The sequence below is a fragment of the Myxine glutinosa genome, chromosome 10 (genome assembly GCF_964187855.1).
Source record: "Myxine glutinosa chromosome 10, kmMyxGlut1.1, whole genome shotgun sequence".
Taxonomy (NCBI): Eukaryota; Metazoa; Chordata; class Myxini; order Myxiniformes; family Myxinidae; genus Myxine; species Myxine glutinosa.
In genome coordinates this window covers 96,191,993-96,210,008 of record NC_136270.1, presented here as the reverse complement: position 1 = coordinate 96,210,008, position 18,016 = coordinate 96,191,993, and the positions used below count along the sequence as shown (strand labels likewise).

At 40.7% G+C, this 18,016-nt stretch overlaps 1 protein-coding gene across 3 annotated transcripts in view; it reads right to left on the bottom strand.

Moving 5' to 3' along the window:
* NUP42 (nucleoporin 42) overlaps positions 1-18,016 on the bottom strand; it is a 50,367-nt gene that overhangs the window by 9,813 nt on the left and 22,538 nt on the right. For all 3 annotated transcript variants that reach the window (XM_068126445.2, XM_068126444.2, XM_078785914.1), the window contains 2 exons: positions 1,331-1,407; positions 308-394 (listed from right to left, as the gene is read on the bottom strand). In XM_068126445.2, the coding sequence (XP_067982546.2) occupies positions 308-394; positions 1,331-1,407 (164 nt within the window). The remainder of the gene's footprint in view (positions 1-307; positions 395-1,330; positions 1,408-18,016) is intronic.

Below are 18,016 nucleotides of genomic sequence, written 5' to 3'. Positions count from 1 at the left end.
AGTATCAAACAAGCCCATCTACGCCGCTGTTAGACTTTCGGTCTTGTTATAGTGAATGTGGGTCTTGCATGTGGGGAATCTGTGGAGGTAAGCAATCAAGAGAGTGAGGGAAGAGATGGTGGGGGTGTGAGGAGGGGGTGCAGTGGCAGAAAGCTGGAAACAGTAAAGTAAGTGAAAAAAAACAAAAACGATTAAATTACAAATGTCAGGACAAATAGAGTGAAAGGTACCGAGTAATTGAGAAACCACACCACATTGACCAAAAAATGTCATTTCCCACTTGCCATGTTACAAAAAGCAGACGTACCAGGGAAGCCTTGGTACTTCCATTCATCTGAACGATATAATTCTTGCGCTGATGCCATGCAGAAATTCTTTGCCTCATTCGTTCTGCCTGCGAATGATAAAAATAATTAAATTCCATGTCACAACTGGCAGCACCTCGGATGAGCAAGTACAACTCGTGCCAGTTGCATCGGGATAATGTACCATGCTCTATACAGAGAGTCGGTACTACCAAACCCGTTTCTTGGCCAGGGTTATATTCCTGGACGAGTCGCCACCATGCCATTATGCCATATGCTTTGACGGAGAGTGCCATTCAGCCAACAGTATTTTGATTTATTAGGGATTAACGATAATTGCTCTAATAATGAAGCACTGCAAAATTCACTGATGGATGATCTATTAGGGCCACCTTATTGCTTCTCAGACACCAACGTGACACCACCGCCAACCCCCGCCCCTTCCTTCCCCTGGCAACTGCAAACCCAACACTCCCCTACCCATTCTCACCTATTTTCCTCCCCTTTCCATCAAACCCATTCTTTTTTTCTTGAATTGAACCCATTCACATATGTAATATGTAGAAGTTCCCTTGTCCAAGCAAAGCGCACACTTCGCCAAACCAATTTCTGATTTTTGTAATCCTGCCAAGGATTTTGTGCACTCGCATATTTTCTGTACTCTCCCAAATCCATGGACAACACAACCTTTTGCAAAGGCAGTCCAATATATATTTTTTCCTGCTTTCTCACAGCAACAAAACCATGCCACTTGCATCCACTCACACATACATTATGCAAGTCACATGCACTCCCAACAACCTCACGATGGGCATGAAACTGAACCCATCCCATTGAGGCTTTAGAAGCATTCTTCAGCATATCTGTGTGCAAAATGGAGCACATCCAATATATACACGCAAACACACAACACAATAGATACTTACCATTTAATTATGATTATGAACTCCATCATCAAGGTTTTCAAACCCACAAAGATTGCACAAAAATACAAACTGGTGGATTCGAGCAAATGGCAAACTCACATACTTTGGGAGATCGTTTTCTACTCTTGCACAGTAGAATTCAAACCTGAGCTCTTCTGGGGAATGATCCACAAAACCTGTAAAAGATGATTTTGTGCAAAAATCTTTCTGAAATGAAAATTAGTTCATTATTATTATTATTATTTTTGAACTGTTGGAATAGAGTTTTCATCTGCCTTTTATACCAACCAGTGGTAAAATCTGACCGATGAACTCCAAATAAAACATTTCCACAACTTATTTGGCTTCTCTGTTCATACTCTGCTCATTAGAGTGAGATTTAAATACAGGGTGAGCCAGAAATGGTCATTTTTGAAATTCGTGTGAAGGAAATAAAAAATTGTATTTTAAAATAAATTCATTCATGATATTGAAGTACAAAACATGCATTTTTTTTTTTAACTGATTAAGTTTTATTTTTTGCAGGTAGAACACTTGAGTGACCATATGGAACTGGTCGGGTGCAGAACGCACTTTTGCTATCAAAGCTTTTTACAAGAATAATGATCGTGCAACTGCTGCACAGCGTCAATTCAAACTCCATTTCAATGTTCAACGTCATGGAAATGTGTGCCGTCTGTCCGTGCTCTCAAGTTATGGGTTCAGAAGTTTGAGAGGACCGGTTCAACTTTAAAAGAGAAACCGCCGAGAGCACCTAAATCAGTAAGAATGGCACAAAACATTGAGCGTGTAAGAGAGTCGGTTTTGAGAAGTCCACATCGCTCCAGCCGAAAGCATGCATCAGTCTTAAGAATTTCTCACACGTCATTACACCGCATATTGCATAAGGATTTAAACTTTTATCCCTATAAAATTCAAACTGTCCAGGAATTAAGCCAAGCTGATGAGATTGCCCGCAATAATTTTTGGGAGGCTTGGCCATGTTGCAGAACGTCATGAATTAATTGGCGTCCAAGATTGGAGGAATGTGTCAGACGAAATGGTGCGCATCTCCTAGATGTTCTTTTCCACAAATAAATGGCATGTTATGTACTTCACTTTCTTGTAAGAATTTGTTTTGAAATACAACTTTGTATTACCTTAACACTAGTGTTAAAGGGGAACGGACATGAGTATAGACATCAAATGCTTAAGATGAATTAATTGTAGCAACAAAAAAGATTAAGTTTGGCGCAAAAATTGTTGCTCTAGCATGCGTGAATCGTGAGATATCCGAGTTTTAAAATGCCAATAGCAGACGATTTCTCTCGCGCCGGCCAGCATCTGGTGATGACTATCATCATCATCGTGACGTCATCGGAGGATGCTGATGTGACTGCGCAATAGTAAACAATGGCAGACACCGACTCCGATAGCTGCGCAAGTCTGGATATCAGCGATATTTCTGACCAATCTGATGCGGAAAATGAAGAGAAAGTTAATAATCTTGGGGAATCACACTCGATTCTCCCATACAGATTTGAACCATACCGTCCAGAGTGAAGAAGAGAAATCGTCTGACACAGACACAATGGCGATAGATTTTGATCTCGGGCGCCTCCAAAATACTGAATGGTATTCATTTTTATGTCTCTTTTTTAATTGAAAAAGTTTCTTTTTCTGGTCAATGGAATACATAACTAATATTTAATTAATGTTCGGTGCCGTGAGGCAAGAAATGGATAGAAACACAGAAACGAAATACGACTTTATTGACTTAGTGCAGCACTGCAGGTGTATCAGTTGTAATTGTATCATTATAGCACTCTCTATAATGCAAGCAATCTCTGTGTGTCTGTCTGTGTGTATGTCTGTGACCGCTGTTTCTCGACAACCACTGGTCCGATCTAAGTGAAACTTGCCAGGTATATTGCTGGGGACCTGAGGATGTGCCTTTTCAAGGTTTGCTATTAATCGGACAAGTGGTTACCAAGTTATGGCCATTTATTTAGCAAACACATACGTTTTGTACGTGAACGAAGGAACAGCGAAGGACGAGCAAAGCAACGGCGAAGGACGAGAGCGAAGACCGAAGGAACGATGCAAGTTTTAATTTTTCTTTGCACGTACGGTCAAGCGACAGCGAAGGAACCGCGTGTGTTTGTTGTTTCTGCCTCGCGGTTTGAAAATTGAATACTTGGCCATTAAAACTAATTTGCGATTAATCGTAACTGCGATATGCGAACTTCCGGACAGTGAGGCCTTATTTTTGGTACGTACGTCAACGTACGTATGTCCACGTACTTACCTCCCCGCACGTACGGGCACGCACTAGCAGCAGCCACACAACGACTGGGCATGATTCCAACTGATCGTAACGAAAACAAAGCGATGTTCTGATCGTCACGGACCCAACAAGGCTTTAAGAACGAAAAACTGGGTTACTTCGCAAACGTCATTTCCGGTTTGCGGTTTTGACAAAACTGATTTTGCTTGTTCGGCGATATCTATCTATAATTCCAGTAATCTCTGTGTGTTTGTTTGTTTGTACGTTTGTTTGTTTGTACGTTTGTTTGTTTGTACGTTTGTTTGTCTGTGACCGCTGTTTCTCGACAACCACGGGTCCGATATACTTGAAACTTGCCAGGTATATTGCTGGGGACCCGAGGATGTGCTTTTTCAAGGTTTCATATTAATCGGACAATTACTTACCGAGCTATGTCCAAAAAACGATTCAACCAATCAGAGAGCAGCGAGCTATCGCGTGTGCCGAACGTGGCGAACACACTCTGCCTCGGATGGCACATTTGAGAGCGTATTCATTTATTTCCCGTCGGCAAACTATGTTGGCGCTATGTTGGCGTTAAACGATGTTTTAAAACTAATTAAAACCCCGGGGGGATTGTCACTGTACTCGCAAGCCGTTCGCCGTTCGCTTTGGCGTTGCGAATGGACCAAAACATTTCATGCACCAAACCATTTCATGTAAAGCGTTCGCCGTTCGCTTTGGCGTTGCGAATGGACCAAAACATTTCATGGACCAAACCATTTCATGTAAATAGAGGGGGGGATATAATTTTAGATATAGATATAGTACGGGCATGCCCTAGTTTTGACAAATTCTAATAAAACCGCGAAGATATTTGTGAAATGAACTCAATAGAAATGTTTAATATATGTTTATGTTTCGAAATCTGCAAAGTTGTTTTGGTCGTGTCCGTTCTCCTTTAAAAATAACCATATTTCTGGGTCACCCTGTACAAGTAAAAATTATGGACAATCCATAAAGGTAGGCAGGTCTAAAAATGAAACGATCAAGCAGAAATTCCATCTTTGATACCAAGCGTTTATCACGCATATCGAAATAAGACAACATGAAATATAGTACTCATGTTAGGATTAAATCGCTGTTCGAAGTGACAGTCAAAGTTACAAGTCACCCAAATAAACTGTTCACAGCATATTAGGTTATCTTGCCGACATAATCTGCCCACAACGCCTAAAAGGCCATTATTATTTATATTCCTTTTTCATATACCACTCGTTAAAAAGTGAAAACGTAAATTGCATGCAAAGTGCTGAGCAGATTCGAAAATTTGACGATAACCAATTAAAAACAGAAAAAACAAGCACAGATACATTCAAAGTAAACCGCCTAAACCACAGTTTCATCCAAAGCTGTAACATTTTCAAAATTAATTATATAATTAATAAAAATAATAAAATTTATTAATTAGTAAACAATTAATTGATTAATCAACAAAAAAACCAAAAACCTTTATAGACAAATCGCTTGGTCACTGTCGTGTCCAAATATCAGCTTCCTAGCTGAAAAGGTGGCTGACACTACCCAGATGAGAAAGAAAATAAATAAGTGATCAATAATTAAAATAAATAAAAAATAATCGTAAAATAAAAAAATTTAATTTTTTTTTTGTATACAACATCGAGGCTCGTGAAAGAGCTAACATTAATCACACAAAAAGTCAAACTGACACATAAAACACAAAATAAGGGGAGCAGTAGACAAGATGGGGAGAGAGGGGGAAGGACACAAACAACATTTAAGAGCAGGGACATCGAGAGAAATGTGGGAGGGAGAGGGCTTGGGGGGAGGTGGGAGAGGTATAAAACATATGGACCCTGCAAGGACTTCCAGGAAAGAAGAAAGAGAAGGCGCCAGAATTTATCAATTGGCTAATAGCATACCTAAACCACCACAGTTTGATCCGAATCTAACTTTTTGAAAATGTATTAATTATTTAAGTATTTGATTAATGACTTTATTGATTCATTGAGTAATCACTAAATCAAAAATATCATTTACAGCCAAATACTTTGGTCATTGTCATGTCCAAATATCAGCTTCCTAGCTCAAAAGGTGCTTGAGATCATGCCCAGATGAGTGAATAGAAAATGAATAAGTGACTAATAAATCGATAATAATTAAGAAATGAATCAATTAATTGATTGATCAAAGAACAAAAAAATACTGTTTTTGCCAAAGCACGTGCTCATTATTGTGCCAAAATTTCAGCTTCCTAGCTCAAAGGATGGCTGAGATATCGCCCGGACAAAGAAGAAAAAAAGAAACCAGAGTGAAAACTGAGTACTCCCTTTCAGCGCACGTCATCCCCGGGCCCTCTTCGGTGCCCGGCGATGACGTCATGCAGCGCCTGGAGATGGAATAGGAAAGGAGCGGTGTACAAGAATCAACAGATTCCGATTATAAAGTGATAAATAATGACGTTGGTGAATTGTACCTGATCGATTGTGTATCAAACAGCACAGCATCCTGTCATTCATTAACGAATGAGGAGCTACCATATGATTATTCAATAGTTGTTGGTGGATATAAAATGAAGTGTTTAATACTTGTCTGGTGGTGTGAAAAGCATGAATGAATGAATGAATGATCGTTTTAAGGCCATTTTCCCCGCTAGAGCGGGGGTTAGCCTTGCGGGCCCCATGACAATCATGGTTCCCTGTTTGAGGCAATGTTTTTATGGCCGGATGCCCTTCCTGACGCCAACCCTTCGTCGCCTCTTACGATGCGCAGGGATACAGTGTACCTATTCTAAACCGGGGTACACACTAATCATTCATCCCAGCAAGCTGGTACTCAATTTGCCGACCTCGGATGGATGACAGGCTGAGTCAACCCCCCTGGTGTTAATTCAGCGATAGACCGGGATTCGAACCCAGGATCCCAAGCCTGCACCCTAACCACAAAGCCAACACCAGGCTATAGTGGTGTGAAAAGCATGTTTTATACAAAATACAGTACAGGGAGTCCCCGGTTACACAGGGATTCCGTTCCAAACAATCGTTCAAATTGATCGGCCAAAGTTTTATCAAGCGGGTTAATCAGGAAAGAAGCGGGTCAATTCCAAATAATGCTGGATTTCGGCATTGTGCAGCTAAACGTTAATCTCCATTCCGATGAAGCAGCACTTACCCTGAAGGAACAAAAGGTTCAAGCTAACGCAACAAACTGGAAATGCAGTATGCACTTATAACGCACCGACAAGTTAACATGGTATAATGGGGCTGTTAAAGACTGCATGTGAAATACATCTCTTTTGCTCGGGGCCCCAGAATACTGTCGTTCCACCTTTGAAATGTGAAAAAATATATCATGTAACTGAAGCTTTGATACACGCCTGGAACGTATGACGTCAAGACGTACTTTGCCCCGAAGTAAGGTACAGTACGAGCGATCACGTTTTCCTTTGTCCACATGGCTGTTTCTAAAGCAATTGATTAATTTGTATGAATCAGGTGTGATTTAGAAAGGTTCTAACTTGGTTCTCTTTGTGAAATAAATTTGATATGACCCGATTTCCACTGTTTGCCGTAATAATGCGTTTTCCAAATTGCCGATCAAATTTTTTTCTGTCGCACGATGATTGCCAGCTGTTTATATAAGGAATAATGTTTATTCACATCTCCTTGAAACGTCTACAATTCAACGTTGTTTTTTATTTATTTTTAAAATAAAAATTCACCCTAAACAAGGGTGAAAGCTATTCAAGGTTTTTGAGTTATATACAGTACAGCTGTAATCAGTAATCGATACTCCCACTGACTCCATTGAGCCAATGCAGAGTACCTAAAAATTGCCGCTATCAGCCTGTGCAGATTACCGATTAAAAATTTTTAAATAAGGAAATATATTTTTGTGGTATCACATTCAAGGCAAAAATGGTAATTTGCACACATCTTAGAAGGTGTGTGTGTGTGTGTGTGTATATGTGTGTGTGTGTGTGTGTGTGTGTGTGTGTGTGTGTGTGTGTGTGTGTGTGTGTGTGTGTGTGTGTGTGTGTGTGTGTGTGTGTGTGTGTGTGTGTGTGTGTGTGTGTGTGTGTGTGTTTGTTTAACATCAAAAATAAACATATCTTTCGGACACTCATTGAAATCCTCCACGCAAAAATGAAAAATATTTGAACACAGAGGTAAAGTCCAGCTATCTTTACTAAACACGTCAATAAACAAGAGGTTGCCTCAATCACAAAAAACAAAAATCATGAACATCACAAGGGGTGGTGCAACAAAAGTCACAGCACTGCAACACAAAGGCAGGTACCTGAATACAGCCAAAACAAAATGATGCAGGAATGGACACAACACTTCTAACAGTCAAGGACAGAATGACAGCAGTCCTCAATATCGTGCGTGTCCTCCCTGAGCTGTGATGCAGGCTGTACACCTCCGACATATGCTCTGTACCAGGCGTCTGATGTGGTCCTGGGGAAGTCTGTCCCACTCCTCCTGCAAGTCTTGAATGAGCATTTGCCGATTGACAGCCATTGATCTCCTCGATGCAAGACGTCGACCAAGCTCATCCCATAAATGCTCTATGAGATTGAGGTCAGGGGAATAAGGCATCCAAGGCATCACTTCAACACCCTGTTCCTGGAGGAATTTGGTGGTCAGGTGAGCAGCATGGGGTCGAGCATTGTCCTGCTGGAAAACTGCGATGTCAGATGTCAGGATGAGCCTGGAGAAATGGCAGCAGATGAGGTCTCAAAACTTCATTGACACAACGTTGACTAGTGAGATTGCCTTCGATGATGACCAGAGGTGTCCTGAAACGGGTGGAAATGCCAGCCCATACCATCACACTGGGTCCTCCCCAACGATTGATCTGGTGAATACAGCATAATGCATACCTTTCCCCACCTCTGCGCCATACCCGTTGATGCCCATCAGCAGCATGGAGGCAAAATCTGGACTCATCGCTGAACAAGACTGCACTCAACTGTTGCTGTGTCCAGCGGCAATGCTGCAGACACCATCTTGGTCCGTTCCGCCGATGCACTGCGTTCAACACTGGACCTCTGCAAGGACATTTTGCCACCAGGCCCCGACTTCTCAAGCGCCTCCGCACAGTAGAGACACTGATGCGGTTGGTGTGGCGACCTTTTGTCACTGCAGCGGTTTGCATCAGAGGGTGGAAACGATCACGAAGATGCTGCAGCACAATCCAGCGGTCTTGGTTTGGGGTGGTTACCCGTGGTCTTCCTCTTTGTGGACAATCATTCACAGTTCCAGTTTTACCGTAACGCCTGGCCAGGTTGGACATTGCAGGCTGTGAGCAGCCAAGACATTGGGCAATTGTTCGGTGGCTTACACCAGCCTCAAGCATCCCAATTGCCCTTAAACGTTGTTCAGATGTCAGGCGTGGCATCTGAATTTTCTTGTTGTTTTCCCTGTGTGGAAGTGTAACTCAGTGTAACTTATTAATTGGCACTGGTAACTTATTAATTAACCTGGTAACAAAGCAGATACATTTTACCTGCAAACTATGTGAAAGACGAGTTCGTAAATGAGTGTTAGGAATGTGCCCGAACATGATAATCTCTTGTCCACCTGGTCACAGCCCCTGGCTGAAGCACCCCCCTATCGTTTGGTAAACGGAACTCACAGCAGGAGGGGAGCGAGCTGATGCCAGGACTCGGTGCACGCATGACCTCGGGGCATTAGCGGAGAAAGGATTAACGGTCAGCGAAAAGGGGATTAAGTCCAGTTTGTCCATATAAACGAGAGCAAACGTGGAGTCGAGAAGACTTGCTACCAGGAGCTCTGACCAACGGGAGTGGCGGAGGAACATCAGCCGAACGAGAAGGACCATGCGAAAAGAGTTAATCTCAGCCATTGAATTATGCGGTATTATTTGGTAAATGGAATGAAGTGAATAACCAGTTAATAAACCAGACCTTTTGTAAACCTGTGTCCGGTCATTGGAGTCTTGAGTCTCTCAGCTACGAATTCTCCAACAATCTGGAGGCACCGCTGGAATTTCGAGTGGACGTCGTCAAGGTGAGCATGACCTCTTGGGGATCTGTCCATTATGAAATATGAATTCTGAAGATGGAGGATTTGGTGTGTGGGACTTGCGATTGTCCATAGGTAATACAAGGATGAAACGTGTTAAATGATTCTATTTATTCGTGTTTTCCTAAATGATTTCTGTAAATACGTATTTTTGCGCTGTCTAAATAAAATGCACAAGGTCGGCGCTGGTCATTAAAGGCCTTACTGTGACCTGGAAGCAAACGGAGCATGCGTGCACCTTGCGACCATTTGCTTCCAGGACGTGTAAGGCCGGTAAAGTAGTTTTTTTTTTTTTGCACTTGTTCAAAGCACTCGACTTGCTCGGCGAGCGACAGGGAACCGGGAAAGGGAATTATATTTATATATATATATATTTTTACCTCATTCCAATTTATGGTATTGCGACAAAACGGCTTATATCTTTGGAACGACTGGTCGGATTTAGACAAATTAAAACTCGTTCGATCAACAAATAAATTCATGACAGACAATCCCACCTCATGCCGGTCCAGAATTACTGTGAAAGATGGCGATTGGATAAAAATTGCATACCAACACTCCCTCACTGTCCCTCATGTCCATTCCGGCACCCTGCTTCCAGGAAACAAAACCAGTGCTGTTGTTTTTTTTTGACGAAATTTGCCAGATAAATAGCATGGGTGACACGGACAAAATGATTGGATTTTGGTGAAGACCCAGGTGCGAATCCGGCAACGAGAATTGTTTAAAGTGATTCTTCACCATAAAGAGATCGGGTGAAAAGCGATATACATGATATTTAACATAATATACTTATTAATGTTATTATTTTAATATTATTCATATATTAAAAAAAAAAAAAGTGACAAAAACACGCCGATTCCATTTTTGGTTCAGGTCCGAATCCAGATCCGGCCTATCAGTGGGATACAAAACATAAACTGTTCACCAAGGCGGAGATATGCTCTCTACTGAGCGTCGTTCTAGTTGTGTGTTTGTTCGTCTGGGCGATATCTTAGCCATCCTTTGAGATAGGAAGCTGAAATTTGGGGAAATTGGTGAACAAGTGCTTTTGAAAAATAATAATAATAATAATAATAATTCTGTATTATTTGGTTAACCAGTTTGTGTGAAACCTCAACCTAAATATAAAAAATTGATCTGCTTGGTGTTAGTTTAAGGGCTGTTCCAAATTTATCCTGATTATGAGAGATAATTACAGGAAATGTGTACTGTTCTTGTTTGGTGATTATGAGACAAAAACAGCAGAGTGGGAATCGGCAGACAATGGAACAGCTAGCGACGAGTGTTTGTGAGTAACAACCACCCTCTGGTCGAGGCTCATAGGAGGGGTGATGCTTACTGATTCGGCACGCTTACAATAGGTGTTAATGGTGGGATGTCAGAGGTTTTGGTGTGGTTTAATGTTCACACTGTTTTGGAAAATAATGCTCGATGCAACATGATCCTAAAAAGAACCCATCCCTACATCGAAAGATCAGGAAGGGAAGGAATGGAAAATTTGAAGTATTAAAGTTACGGAACTCAAAATGTCTGGGTTTGGATGTAGTCATTAAAGGATTGAGTCATTCATTGGTGTGATGATGGTCCTAATATTTTGATAAATGTTTGATAATGGTCCTGGTAATTTTAGTCTGGTAAGGTAAGGTAAGGTTAGTCCTGGTAAGGTATATTGCTGGGGACCCGAGGATGTGCCTTTTCAAGGTTTGAAATTAATCGGACAAGTGGGTCCCAAGGTATGGTCACCGTACTCGCAAGCCGTTCGCTTTGGCTCTGCGAATGGACCAAACCATTTCATGTAAATAGAGGGGGGGTTCTGTGGTCGTTACTGCCACGTGGTTTCAAAGTTTTTGTTGTTGTTTGCACGCATGTTTTTTTTTGCAAGCACGTACGTGCGGGCATGCCCTAGTATATATAAATTGAGGTAATATTGAGTATGGAATTAATTGCTTTCAACGATGCAAAGGGTGAATTATGAGCGATTAATGAAGTACTTATTTAATTAATTACATTTCTTATTAAATTACAGTAATTACATTACAGTAATTACCTGAGGTAATTACAGTAATTACAGTTCCGGTAATTACAGTAATTACAGTAATCATTACAGTAATTGCAGTAATCTTATTACAGTAATTACATTACATTAACTCAGGCACCTTTTGAGTAAGGAAGCTGATATTTGGACATGACACTGACCAAGTGATGTGGCTGTCAAGGAAAATATTGATTTATTGATTAATCATTTAATAAATTAACTCGTTGATTTATAAATGACTTATTTAATTAAAAGTCCTCAGAAATACATCTTCGGATGAAATGCTTACAGATTGGTTATGCTATGAGCCAATTGATTAAGGAAAATATTTTGTGATGGCCATATTGGCAATTTCGTGGCCATATTCGTGGCAACTCAGTTAGTGCCACTGCACCTTTAAAATGCATCCCTGCGTTCATTTTTCGATCGATTGAGTTGAAATTTTGAACAATCGGATCTGGACTGTCGTTGTTAACGACTCTAGCACGCACTCGTCCAATCAGGATGGAGCGGTATGGTCCCCGGATCATCACTGCCCGCAGTTTTTAATTAATTTTACTTTTTCTCTTGGTCATATAATTTTGAAGACATGCATGTCATGATAGAGGAAATGTTTGTTCTGTTGAACGGAATAAATGTTGTTTATTTGTGTGGGTGTGTATTTTTGTGTATTTTGGATATATTTTTCACGACTAATTCCAGTTAACATCCTGCAAAATTTGCTCGTTTGCTAGCCGAGTCGAAATTGCGTTGAGCTTCTATGGCATGCGCCATTAAAAGCGCTGTGTAATGGTTGAGCTCCCTTTATTTCGTTTTGGTCATGCGGATGAGCAAACAAAGTGACAAATGCTGCGGCTGGAGCAGTAGAAGCGATGTTTTTTTTAAATGGAAACGATGTAATGAGTAATTAAAAGTGGGAGGGGGCAACACCACGCATACCTCTTTTAAGGTGTGTATAAACCCTGGAATAAACGTGGGAGGGGGCAACACCACGCATACCTCTTTTAAGGTGTGTATAAACCCTGGAATATTTCAGCAATCAATACAATGCTGAAACTATGTAAGTTAATTTAATGAGTAACTTAATGAGTAATTTAATAAGTAATTAAATGAGTAATTTAATGAGTAATTTAATGAGTAACTTAATGAGTAATTTAATAAGTAATTAAATGAGCAATTTAATGAGTAATTTAATGAGTAACTTAATGAGTAATTTAATAAGTAATTAAATGAGCAATTTAATGAGTAATTTAATGAGTAATTTAATGAGTAATTTAATTTAATAAGTAATTTAATGAGTAATTTAATGAGTAATTTAATGAGTAATTTAATGAGTAACTTAATGAGTAATTTAATAAGTAATTAAATGAGCAATTTAATGAGTAATTTAATGAGTAATTTAATGAGTAATTTAATGAGTAATTTAATAAGTAATTTAATAAGTAATTTAATGAGTAATTTAATGAATAATTTAATGAGTAATTTAATGAGTAATTTAATAAGTAATTTAATAAGTAATTTAATGAGGAATTTAATGAGGAATTAAAAGTGGGAGGGGGCAACACCACGCATACCTCTTTTAAGGTGTGTATAAACCCTGGAATAAACGTGGGAGGGGGCAACACCACGCATACCTCTTTTAAGGTGTGTATAAACCCTGGAATATTTCAGCAATCAATGCGATGCTGAAATGATGTAATTTACTGTGTAAGAGGGTCGACCTTGGGTTTGTTTGGGTTTTGTTGTTTATTTTTGTGGGTGTGTATTTTTGTGTATTTTTGATATATTTTCACGACTAATTCCAGTTAACATCCTGCAAATTTGCTCGTTTTCTGGCCGAGTCGAAATTGCGTTGAGGTCCTATGGCATGCGCCATTAAAAGCGCTGTGTAATGGTTGAGCTCCCTTTATTTCGTTTTGGTCATGCGGACGAGCAGACAAAATGACGAATGCTGCGGCTGGAGCAGTGAAAGCGATTTTTGAATTGTTCAATGATTATTCGATATTGTTATGACTTATTGTCAATAGGTATACTAAGTGGCCATGAGGTAGCCTGTTGCTATGTACAGTTTTATTCTATTGTTGATTATACCACATAGCTGTGGTGATAAAGGAAATGTTCGTTTTAAATAGATGATTATGATAGGACCATGACTATAAAATCATGATGATTATTATGAATGATATCATAGGGTTCAAATGCAGAATGCTGCATGAACTTGGGAAAGAACTTTCAAGCCCTATGGGATAAATTGGGTATTACAAGCGATGGAGTTTCAAAATTTAGCATGATTGAAGGAATTTGACAGTCCCATTTCAGGACTTTTACGAAATTTATATTGCCAAGAGATTTTGGGTACTATTAAAAGAAAAATGATGAGATATTTTTCCCAAAGAACTTTAATATCTGCCATCCATTTTGGCTGTCTCACGAATGAAGGATGAGTTGCCTTTAGTGGTTGCAAAGAAAATTTGTGGAGACCAGGCAAAATGGGGAAATATGTCAGATATGACCCTAGGACAGGACGGTGATTCATCAATTAACATGAGGTACGAACCAGAGGTGACGGTCAATGGATGGACCTGTCCTGACATCATTGGGGAAAGGGCTTATGCAAGGAGTCATCAAAAATGATTAATTTGATTTATTGATGAATATTGATGAATTAATTGAAATTGAATAATTGATTGAATTGTTAATTGATTGAATCTAATTGATTGAATTTAATTGAATAAATTTAACTGAATAAATTGAATTGAATATATTGATTGTTTGATTGATGAAAATGCGGTCTCAAGAAAGAAGCTTTGATATCTTTGCGAGATATTAACAATGTGGAGACAACCTGGGAAAATTGAGCAAGGTGGTGAGTTTATATACAGATATATATGTGCGGTTACCATTGTGTGATTTCCCCGTCAACAGAGCGGACACCTGAGGATTCACCCATTTCATACTGACCCTCCGGCTCATCTGCAAATACTGATCTGTGAGATTGGATTGTGCAAAAGCCACGGCTGAGGGAGATTCTCTGGAAATCACCATGTGAACAGATGGAGAGACCCTTCCTGGAGGTACGAGTGAAGCTTTAGAGGAACAAACTACAACACATCCAACGCTACTTTGATAAAAGGCAGAATGGGAAATGGAGCCTGCAAGAATACACAAGGACAACCAGAGATTCCACAAAAAGGTACTTGTACACATCATATGTACGACCGTTATGGTGCAGAAGCTATAAGGCAGGTCGAGAATTGGTATTTGTGGACAAAGGGACATGATGAGGAGTTTCCAAGAGATGGTACATTTGAGCGAAGTCGATTGGAAAGATTGGAACAAAGATTGAAAGCCAGGAAGAGACAGAATCTAACGGTAGACTGGCTTGCATTCCATCTTTGGGATGGTGAATCCAGACAACGGGAACAGCAAGAACGGATAACGGATCTAGAACTTAAAATAAAAAGGATACAGGATACAGTGGAGGAGACAAATGCACAACTGCCCTCGAAATTAGGAATGAAAGTGACGGTTGTCCCATCTGATTTCCAGTTGTCTCCCCAAAAAGGACGGTACAGAGAATTTTTTCGTGTTTCAGGAGACAACGAGAGATTGCAGTGGCAACTCAGGGATGTAGAGATGCAACCCAGCAATACAAGTGCACAGGTGCACAGACCAGGCAACGACAGAAACCGGTGTTTCAAGTGTGGACGGATGGGACATTGGAAAAGAGGATGTCCGTATACCAAAAGGAAGACAAGTTCATAGGGTAAACCAAGATCAAGGGTACCAGTGCTGACCGATACCTCAGACAATGATTAGGCCTTCATTGCGACAAATCCCAAATGACGATTGGCCTCAACAAATTAGATTACTGGACAAACATGAATAACTGTCGATGATTCTTGGGTCTGAAAAGTTTTCGGAGCAAGAATTATTCATTTTTTCTTTTGCTTGTAAGCAAATTGATAATTAATTGATCAAATGCCGAAATTGGATCTTTTATGTTGGGCACACAATTTTAAATTTACAAAGTTCGAACAATTGCTTTGCAAATTTTAAACCAAGGGACAAGGGGCACATGATGATCAGGTGGGAATTTCGGACTATTGTTCCACACGATTGATGTCAGTGGTCGACTGACATGTAAATGGGTGTGTAGTCAAAATTTGGATAAATTATTGTGGGAACTGAAAGGGTAATTTCAATGTGACATCATAGGGGTTTTCTAAGAATAAGCTTTTGGTCCATTTGTGTATTAGCATTTCTAAAATTGAAGGACAAATTTTATGAAATTGAAATAAAATTGACACCCATCTTGATCTGTAAATAATAGTTCCAACGCAAACAAATACGCATAATGCATGTGTGTGTGTATTTTTTGTGTGTCAATGTTAGTGTTTTTTATTGTTTTGTGTATCAATCTTACAAGATTGTTGACACCGACAGTGTGCCTGTCTGGAAATGGATAGTTTTATGTGGATGGGATTGAATATGCAGAGAATCCGTAAAATAAAATAGAAATAAAATTTGATTATGAACATTATCTCTTTTGTCAAGGGAGATGGAATATAAAGATTTGATGTGCTGGGTTATGAGCAGCCATCTATCTATAATTCCAGTAATCTCTGTCTGTACGTTTGTACGTTTGTACGTTTGTCTGTGACCGCTGTTTCTCGACAACTACCGGTCCGATATACTTTAAACTTGCCAGGTATATTGCTGGGGACCCGAGGATGTGCCTTTTCAAGGTTTGTAATTAATCGGACAAGTACTTACCGAGCTATGGCGATTTAGCCGTTCGCCGTTCGCTTTGGCGTTGCGTCTGGACCAAACCATTGCATGTAAATAGAGGGGGGGGGTTCTGTGGTCGTTGCGAATGGACCAAACCATTCATGTAAATAGAGGGAGGGGGGTTCTGTGGTCGTTACTGCCACGTGGTTTCAAAGTTTTTTTTTGTTGTTGTTTGCACGCATGTTTTTTTGCACCCACGTACGGGCACGCCCTAGGATGTTTACACACACACACCCCTACACAAATTTTTTTTTTTTTTTTTTTTTTTGGCAAGGAACGGGCACCCACGTACGGGCACGTCCTAGCTTATATATAGTACGGGCATGCCCTAGTTAATTAAATAGTAAAATTGTGAGTAATTTGGGGATTCCATTTTTGATAGAATTTATATGAGAATAACAGCTATTTATGGATATGAGCTTCATAAAAAGAAATGAGGGAGTACAAAATTATCCAAATTTGGGAGAGGTCTTACACTGACTTTCCAGAATACTCTGCTCATGGATTTATATATATATATATAAACTTGAATTTTATCAGCATATAAATTGTGCTGCATGTATGGATGTGTATTAGGCATAGATGATATGGGAAAATAGTAAAGAAAATCTTGCTGATTTGAACTATTGTGAGTTTTAAAACGGAATGCATTCTGCATCTTAAACCAAGGGGCAGACATGAACGCGCTGTTACGTTATTTATACTCAGAACGCGCTGTTACGTGTACCTGCAACATATTTGTTAATCTCGCACACCTATTCGTTATATTCGTACGGAAAATCTGACGGGATGGTGGAAAGATTCAACCGAACTCTAATCCAACAACTGGCACTGTTCACCACCACCCGTCAGGATGACTGGGACGAACATCTCCCTTATTTGCTCATGGCCTACCGAACCAGCCAGCACGGGGCCACCGCATGCAGTCCAGCGTTGCTTATGTATGGGCGGGAGTTACGGGCTCCCGCCGACTTGCTATGCGGTCCCGTGCCAGACACAGTGGTTAACCCGCCGAGGGAGGGGTACGCACGTCACCTAGAGGAAGGCATGGAGCTAGTCCATGCCTTCACCCGCCGCCAACTCCATCTGGCGGGGGAAAAGATGAAGCGCAGGTACGACGACCGGAGCCAGGGGAGTCAATACGCTCCGGGGATGAAGATTTGGTTCTTTAATCCCCGGAGGCGGAAGGGAAGGTGCCCAAAACTCACCTCCCCCTGGCAAGGCCCAGGAGTCGTCCTGTCGCAAATCTGTGACGTGGTCTTTAAGATCAAAATGGGGCCACGAGCCCTCCCTCGGATCGTCCACGCTGACCGGATAAGACCTTACACCGGCGAGCAGGCGCCCCCGTGGATTGCCTCGGCTTTAGATGCCGAGGCGGGACCCAGTACCTCTGAATAAGGGGGGCTTATTAGTGCCAGAGGACTGGGGGATTGAGGAGCGATAGGCCCGGTGGGAGAGGGTGGCATCCCTACCACCTTTCCCATGAGTGGGGCAAATGCGCAATAGAGTATGGGGTTGATGGCAGTGAAAACTAGCCCGGGTGGGTTAGGTTATATTGATAGGGCCCTAGAAGATGACAGTAGGTGACGTTAAGGTTAGTTAGTGACTGATACCTGTAGTGGGGACGCAGGTAGATTAGT